This window comes from Entelurus aequoreus, linkage group LG19, assembly GCF_033978785.1.
Source record: "Entelurus aequoreus isolate RoL-2023_Sb linkage group LG19, RoL_Eaeq_v1.1, whole genome shotgun sequence".
Classification (NCBI taxonomy): Eukaryota; Metazoa; Chordata; class Actinopteri; order Syngnathiformes; family Syngnathidae; genus Entelurus; species Entelurus aequoreus.
The window spans coordinates 13862189-13872188 of NC_084749.1; the positions used below are offsets into that span (position 1 = coordinate 13862189).

The 10000-nt window shown below is 36.9% G+C and overlaps 1 protein-coding gene across 7 annotated transcripts in view; it reads left to right on the top strand.

Moving 5' to 3' along the window:
• Positions 1-10000, top strand: part of elavl4 (ELAV like neuron-specific RNA binding protein 4) — a 324532-nt gene that overhangs the window by 226826 nt on the left and 87706 nt on the right. For all 7 annotated transcript variants that reach the window (XM_062027931.1, XM_062027930.1, XM_062027928.1 and 4 more), the window contains one exon: positions 6289-6392. In XM_062027931.1, the coding sequence (XP_061883915.1) occupies positions 6289-6392 (104 nt within the window). The remainder of the gene's footprint in view (positions 1-6288; positions 6393-10000) is intronic.

Consider the following 10000-nt stretch of genomic DNA (forward strand, 5'->3'; position numbering starts at 1 on the left):
AAAATCATCTTTTTGATGTCAGAACTACAAGTCCCTGCTGGCCCCCCTCGGGCGCTGAGCTGCTCTCCACAGCCCGAATGTATTTATTGCGTCAAAATGCGCCGTGCCGTGTATTTTGCCGCTCGCTTTGTCCGCCGTCTGTTCCCGTTAGCATGAACGCTGCCCGGATAACGCGCGTTTGGCAGATGTTTGAGGAAAAAGGAGGCGAGCGGGGATCCCCGATGGCTGGGGGGCGTCTGTTGATCTGTGGCGGGAGACGTCAGGGCCGCTTGGCGCTCCCGTGCAGCCCGCTGCTGCGGACGCGTTGCAGCTGCTCCGGAGGGAAGCAAACGTGCCCTCGAACACGCTCGGTGTCACGCTTTAATTGCTTGCTTGCTTGCTGGAGTTCTTGCTGCTTGGGATTCTTCACTGGCTGACATCTGATACATCTCAACAACACCCGGTCTGTTTTCACCTTGGACAAAAAAAACACTCAAAATGATTTTGATTACATTTTCAAACCCCGGGGATGACACCATACCACCGAGTTCAGTTCAAAATTGGCTCCAAAAAAAATCACTTGATTAAATATTTTTCCTATATTCAAACAGTGTTACTGTTCAAGACGGTGTGTGATGTGGCAGTGGTCAAACAATATTAAATATACTTGTTTAATAAAACCTCTGTCTTGTTTTTAATGACTACTTAGATGTACTGCGCTGTGGTGTTTTTTAATGTTGGTAAATATGGTGGCACTTGGACCACTGTGAACACATTGGCGGGTCCTTGCTTTGACATTTTAACACAGGGGTCCCCAAACTTTTGACTCGGGGGCTGCATTGGGTTAAAACCATATATATATATATATATATATATATATATATATATATATATATATATATATATATATATATATATATATATATATATATATATATATATATATATATATATATATATATATATATATATATGTGTGTGTGTGTGTGTGTGTGTGTGTGTGTGTGTGTGTGTGTGTATATGTATGTATATATGTATATACATATATGTATGTATGTATATGTGTATGTATATATATATATATATATATACTGTATATATATATATATATATATATATATATATATATATATATATACATATATATATATATATATATATATATATAAATGTGTATATATGTGTATATATATATACATATATATATGTATGTATATGTATATATGTGTATATATGTGTGTATATATATATGTATATAAATATATATATACATATATGTATATGTATATATGTGTATATATGTATATATATAAAGATATGTGTATATATATATATATATATATATATATATATATATATATATATATATATATACTGTATTTATATATATATATATATATATATACTGTATTTATATATACACACATATATATATAAAAATATACACATATATACATACACATAAATGTACATACATATATATATATATATATATATATTGTATTTATATATACACACAACTATATATATACACATATATACATACACATATATATATATATATATATATATATATATATATATATATATATATATATATATATATATATATATATATACACAGTATATATATGTATATATATATATATATATATATATATATATATATATACTGTATTTATATATACACATATATATACACACACATATGTGTACACACACACACACATATATATATATATATATATATATATATATATATATATATATATATATATATATATATATATATATATATATATATATATATATATATGTATACAGTACATATATATACATCCATCGATCCATTTTCTACCGCTTGTCCCTTTCGGGGTGGAGGGGGGTGCTGGAGCCTATCTATATATATATACATTTCTCGCGCACTAATTGACTGAAAGAGCGCGCACTTGCCGCGCACTCGCCGATGATGATGTCACGTTATCGATGGGAAAATGCATTTTTTGACAATTTGATTCGCCTGAGCGGCTAGGAGACACCGAGAGTAACAAATGGTAGAAAATGGATTAGAAAGGACAGATTTTAAAAAAGAATAATTTTTTAAAAAAGGGTTTTTTTAGTTGTTTTTTTTTAACTTGGGTCCAGCCCGCAGGCCCTAGTTTGGGTACCCCTGTTATACATGTATATATATATATATATATATATATATATATATATATATATATATATATATATATATATATATATATATATATATATATATATATATATATATATATATATAAAGTATATATATGTTTGATAATGGACGATTGGAATGTGAGTCACCTGGCATAAAGACCTCAAGCTCTCTGTGTCACCTTCTCATATTATTACTGTCATCTGAGCAGAATTTATGGCGCTGGGGCGTCAAAGTCAACCTTTCAAATGAGGTGTGAGACTCAAAGGCAGCAATACTCTGTGTGAGAGTTAACACGTGCAGTTTTACACTCCCTTCTCCTGCTGTGTTGTGTTGAAACATGTCGCTGTTGGAAGGGGACTGAAGGTGGTACTGATGTGGCCTTGCATGGAGTCATGTGTTGGTGGCAAGTCCCTGTGGGGAACACAAACACTGCCATACAATGCCTGCCTCTGCCGGATTGTGGCTGGAAGTAAAATGGAGTCATTGCCAACGTTTTTGTCACAACTCCTGAGTTGTGTGGAAAGTTTGTGTGAAAGATGCTGTCCAAACTTCTCAGTCAGCCATCTTGTCTTTTATACGGAATCATGCTGGAGAATGTGGTGTTAGGTCAGTGGATGGATGCTAACACTGGGACTCTGTGTGTATCCTTGCTTGTTGCACCCTGGCAATGTTAATCATTTCAAAAACATGGAAGGATGGATGTCTTGTTTGGTGGATGGATGGTTGGATTATTGGTAGATGGATAAGGGATGCATAAATGGGTGGATTGGTGGATTGATAGATGGATGATGGATGGGTGTTTGGATTGATGAATGATGGATTGATAGATGGATGATGGATGGGTGTTTGGATTGATGAATGATGGATTGATAGATGGATGGATGGATGTTTAGATTGATGATGGATGGATGGATGATGGATGGATGTTTCGATTAATGGATGGATGGTTGGATGGATTGGTGGATGCATGGATGTTTTGGTGGATTAATAGATAATGAAGGGTGGATGTTTGGATTAATGATGGATGATATAGGTTTGGATTGAGGGATGAATGGTTGGATGAATTAGTGGATTGATAGACTAATGATGGATTGATGGATGGGTGTTTGGATGGATGGATGGATGGATGGATGTTTGCATTAATGGATGGATGGATGAATTGGTGGATGCATGGATGGATGGATTGGTGGATTAATAGATGATGATGGGTGGATGTTTGGTTTGATGATGGATGGATCTGTGTTTGGATTGAGGGATGGTGGATGGATGGATGGATTGATGGATGAATGGATGGATTAATTAGTGGATTGATAAACTAATGATGGATGGATAGGTGTTTGAATGGATGGATGGATGGATTTTTGGATTGATGATAGATGGATGGATGGATGGATGGATGCATGCATTAATGGTTGGATGAATGGATTAATTGGTGAGCACATGGATGGATGGATTGGTGGATTAATAGATGATGATGGGTGGATGTTTGGATTGATGATGGATGGATCTATGTTTGAATTGAGGGATGGGGGGATTTAAATCATGTTTGGATTGGTGGATGAATGGATGGATGAATTGGCGGCGTGGCGAAGTTGGTAGAGTGGCTGTGCCAGCAATCGGAGGGTTGCTGGTTACTGGGGTTCAATCCCCACCTTCTACCATCCTAGTCACGTCCGTTGTGTCCTTGGGCAAGACACTTCACCCTTGCTCCTGATGGCTGCTGGTTAGCGCCTTGCATGGCAGCTCCCGCCATCAGTGTGTGAATGTGTGTGTGAATGGGTGAATGTGGAAATACTGTCAAAGCGCTTTGAGTACCTTGAAGGTAGAAAAGCGCTATACAAGTATAACCCATTTATCATTTATCATTTATTGACATGATGAATGGATGGGTGTTTGGATTGGTGGATGAATGGATGAATTGGTGGATTAATAGACAGATGATGGATGGATGGATAAATGGATGTTTGGATTTGTGCATAAATGGATAATGAATGCATGAATGTCTGGATGGATAATGGATTGATATTTGGTTAGGTGGATGAAAAGATGAAAAGACGGATAGATGAATAATGGATGGTTGGATTGGTGGATAGATGGATAATGGATGGATGTTTGGATTGATGGATGTTTGGATTGGTCAACGGATGGATGATGCATAGATGGATGGATGTTTGTATTGATGGATGGATTGGTGGATTGATAAATAGATTATAAATAGATTGATGGATGTTTGGATGGATGGATATTTGAATAGATGTATGAATGGATGGATGAATTGGTGGATTGATAGACTGATGATGGATGGGTGTTTGGATTGGTGGATGAATGGATTTATTAGTAGATTATCAGACAGATGAGGGATGGATAGATGGATGTTTGAATTTGTGGATGGATGGATTGGTGGATAGATGGATAATGGATGCATGTTTGGATTGGCCGGTGGATGGATGATGGATGGATCGTTGTGTTGTTGGATGAATGATGGATTGGTGTATCGATGGACAGATGATGGATGGATAGATGTTTGGATTGGTGGATGAATGCCTGGATCGGTGGATTGATAGACAGATGATGGACGGATGGATGTTTGGACTGATTGATAGATGGATAATGGCTGGATGGATTGGTGAATACATGGTTAATGGCTGTACGTTTGGATTGATGAATGAATGGACAGATGGATTAATAATGGATGGATGGATTGGTGGATAGATGTATTATGGATGTTTGGATCGATGGATATTTGGATTGGTCGGTGTATGGATGCTGTATGGATGTTTGGATTGACGGATGAATGATGGATGGATTGGTGAATTGATAGACGGATGTATTGATGTTTGGAACATTGGATAGACAAATGGATCGCTGGATACATGTGTACTTGGTGGATGTTTGGATAGTTGGGTAATGGATGGATGTTTGGATTGGTGGATGAATGGATGGTTGGTTGATGGATGGATGTTTGGATTGGTGGATGAATGGATGGCTGGATGGATTATTGGTAGATGGATAATGGATGCATGAATGGATGGATTGGTGGATTGATAGATGGTTGATGATGGATGGATGGATGTTTGGATTGATGATGGATGGCTGTTTGGATTAATGGATGGATGGATGGATGTATGTATAGGTTGATTGATAGATGGGTGACAATGGATGGATGGATGTTTGGAATGATGATGGATGGCTCTTTGGATGTATGGATGTTTGGATTAATGGATGATAGGTTGATAGATGGATGATGGATGGATGTTTGGATTAATGGATGAATGGATTGATGATGTTTGGATTGTTAGATGTATGGATGGATGGATTGGTGGATTGATAGATGATGATGGGTGGATGTTTGGATTGATGGATGCATGGGTGGATGTTTGGATTGATGATGGATGATCTATGTTTGGATTGAGGAATGGGTGGGTGGATGGATGGATGTTTGGATTGATGGATAGATGAATTGGTGGATTGATAGACTGCTGATGGATGGATGGATTGGTGGATGAATGGATGGATTGGTGGATTGATAGACAGATGATGGAGGATGGATGGATGGATGTTTGGATTGGTGGATATTGGATAATGGATAATGGATGGATGGATTAGGGTAACATTAAATAAAAAACAATACAAAAGTTAGAGAATAACGTGTTTTTTCCCATGTAAAATAAGTATAAATATTCAAGAATTTACATCAATTTGTAAGTTATTTAAATATTAGTCAGTTTCTTATATTCCACATATGGAGTTTATGATACTTCAAGTGTGTCTGAATATAAGTGAGTGAACATATTTGAGCAACAATATGTGTTAATTATTTTATTTTTATTGTATATTAAAAAAACCTACCCGCAATTATCCACTATCGTCTGGTATTAAATTTGACTTTGTCCCCAAAAACATCAGCAATGTGTTTCATAACTTTATAACATATTGTCATTATGAGAAGCTTCTTGAAGTGCTTAGCAAATCCTAAAGTGCACTTGATGGACTTTAGCGGGTTATGTAAACGCCAAGGAGAAGAACATGTGGTTTTTCTCTGGCAGTATGCATGATGACTGTACATTCAGACTCTTCAATAGATTGCCGGAAGAAATCACAGCTTTCTTTCTCCTTCCTTCGCTCAGGTCAGAGTCTGGGCTACGGCTTTGTCAACTACATCGATCCAAAGGATGCGGAGAAAGCCATCAACACGTTGAATGGACTCCGACTTCAAACCAAAACCATCAAGGTAACTTCCAAAGCTTCTTATATACTGTACGTCTTCCAAGGCTGGGAGAAAATATCAATAAAGCTCACGCTCCTGTTACTCAGGCTTGGGCTTGGGTACTTCTCACATTTGAAGCGGTACGAATAGAATTTTCCCCTTTTGTGTGTCTAACAAATGTTCATTTGTTTAATGATAAAATCTTTTTTTATTTAAAATTCAAAAGTGAGCTGATAACCGTGCTGTCCGGTTGTTATATCTTCTTGTCTTACACTTCTGAGTGTGAAGTGAATTACATTTATATAGCGCTTTTCTGTAGTGACTCAATAGTGAAACCCCAATATCTAAGTTACATTTAAGCCAGTGTGGGTGGCACTGGGAGCAGGTGGGTAAAGCGTCTTGCCCAAGGATACAAAGGCAGTGACTAGGATGGCTGAATCGGGGGATCGAACCTGGAACCCTCAAGTTGCTGGCACGGCCACTCTACCAACCGAGCTATACCTCCCCTAGTGGTATAGCTGGTGTCATTGGCAAGTATTGTCCTAGATGTTGTTGCCGTAGTCAGGACGTTGTTTCAACATTAAGTTGAATGGGCCAGGCTTGTCTCATGTTGAGTCCTACAAAGTGTTTGTACTGTAAGTATTGTGGTTATTACACACCAGCTGTTTCATCTTCGTTGTAGTTTTGATTACCAAAGTTGGAGTCGTTAAAGTCGCCATGTAAATTGGCCAATGCTAATCAGTAGCATGTATATGGCAGATTCAATGTGACTTAGCATTGCGCTGACCTCGAGCTACCATCGAGCTGGTCCTACAAAGTGTTTGTGCTGTAAGTGTTGTACTTAATACATGCCGGCTGTTTTATGGTGACGTGCATCTTAGTTGTAGTTTTGATGACCAAATTTGGAGGCGTTAAAAAAATTTGCCGTGTAAAATCGCTGATGCTAATCAGTTGCAGATCCAATGTGAAGCATTGAGCTAGCATTGAGCTGGCATCGAGCCATACTTGCCAACCTTGAGACCTCCAAATTCGGGAGATTTGGGCGGCGGCGGGGTTAAGGGGGGAGGAGTGTATTTATAGCTAGAATTCACTGAAATTCAAGTATTTCTTATATATATATATATATATATATATATATATATATATATATATATATATATATATATATAAATACTTGACTTTCAGTGAATTCTAGCTATATATATATATATATATATATATATATATATATATATATATATATATATATATATATATATATATATATATATATATATATATATATATATATATATATATGTATTTTATTATATATACACTACCGTTCAAAAGTTTGGGGTCACCCAAACAATTTTGTGGAATAGCCTTCATTTCTAAGAACAAGAATAGACTGTCAAGTTTCAGATGAAAGTTCTCTTTTTCTGGCCATTTTGAGCGTTTAATTGACCCCCACAAATGTGATGCTCCAGAAACTCAATCTGCTCAAAGGAAGGTCAGTTTTGTAGCTTCTGTAATGAGCTAAACTGTTTTCAGATGTGTGAATTGCACAAGGGTGATGCTAATACTACTACTAATAATAATAATAATAATAATAATAATCACCCTTCCATGAATTTTTGTGTTATTTTAAACATATTTAATATATATATATATATATATATATATATATATATATATATATATATATATATATATATATATATATATATATATATATAAAAAGATAATACAACATGAATTAAATTCCGTATATATACATATATGTATATATATATATATATATATATATATATATATATATATATATATATATATATATATACACTACCGTTCAAAAGTTTGGGGTCACCCAAACAATTTTGTGGAATAGCCTTCATTTCTAAGAACAAGAATAGACTGTCGCGTTCAGATGAAAGTTCTCTTTTTCTGGCCATTTTGAGCGTTTAATTGACCCCACAAATGTGATGCTCCAGAAACTCAATCTGCTCAAAGGAAGGTCGGTTTTGTAGCTTCTGTAACGAGCTAAACTGTTTTCAGATGTGTGAACATGATTGCACAAGGGTTTTCTAATCATCAATTAGCCTTCTGAGCCAATGAGCAAACACATTGTACCATTAGAACACTGGAGTGATAGTTGCTGGAAATGGGCCTCTATACACCTATGTAGATATTGCACCAAAAACCAGACATTTGCAGCTAGAATAGTCATTTACCACATTAGCAATGTATAGAGTGTATTTCTTTAAAGTTAAGACTAGTTTAAAGTTATCTTCATTGAAAAGTACAGTGCTTTTCCTTCAAAAATAAGGACATTTCAATGTGACCCCAAACTTTTGAACGGTAGTGTATATACATATAAATTAAATAAATACTTGAATTTCAGTGTTCATTTATTTACACCTATACACATAACACTCCTCTCTACTCATTGTTGTATTTGAAAGTGCAATGCTTTGCAGCCAGTAGCACAGCCTTTGAAGGAGCGTAGGTATGGGCAGTGTAATACTCTGGGTTGGAGTCAACAACCAGGCGAGGTGACGAAGTTACGTCTTTTTACTTCATACTTCAGAACCGACTCCCACACTTGCCGCCAGGGTGCGCAATACAACGTAAACCGTTGGCCAACCAAAAAGTAACCACACAACACTATACGGTATAGTGTTGTGTGGTTACTTTTGGGTTGGCCAAGCGGACGTGGCGACAGGCTGTCCTCACTCAGGTCCGCACGGACCTGGAGGGGGCGTGCCTTAAGTCCGGCCGGAAATCGAGATTTTCGGGAGAGGCGCTGAAATTCGGGAGGGTTGGCAAGTTATGCATCGAGCTAGCATTGTTACGTTGTTTAATGCAGTGGTCCCCAACCTTTTTGTACTTGCGGACCGGTCAGTGCTTGAAAATTTGTCCCACGGACCGGGAGGGGGGTAGTAAAAAAAAAAAATTTTTTTTTTTTTTTTTGTCATAAAGAAATACAATCATGTGTGCTTACGGACTGCATCCCTGCAGACTGTATTGATTTATATTTATATTGATATATAATGTATATATTGTGTTTTTTATGTTGATTTAATTTTAAAAAAAAAAAAAAAAATTCTTTTTTTTAATTTCTTGTGCGGCCGCGGCCCGGTACCAATCGGTTCACGGACCGGTACCGGGCCGCGGCCCGGTGGTTGGGGACCACTGGTTTAATGCATCCAGCGGGGCATCACAACAAAATTAGGCATAATAATGTATTAATTCCACGACTGTATATATCGTATCGGTTGATATCTGAATCGGTAATTAAGAGTTGGACAATATCGGAATATCGGCAAAAAAGCCATTATCGGACATCTCTACTTCACACTCATGTCAGCTCTGCGTTATGGCGGACATAGCCAATTAGCGTGATATCTAATAATCAACCTCATTAACAATGACCTCACTTCATTTTTAGAACGTGCCGAGGGTCAGTAAATAGCAGCTGTGGTCCTTACATGTCCCCCCGGGGCCCCACTTTGGCACACCATCGCTGGTAGTCGATCTTGAGGAAGAGAGGATACCAAAACAAAGAGAAACCTGATGTTCTTTTTCAAACAGGACATCACGCTCATGCTTTTCAAAATAAGGGCCATCCTCTGTCATCGCCGCTAACTGGG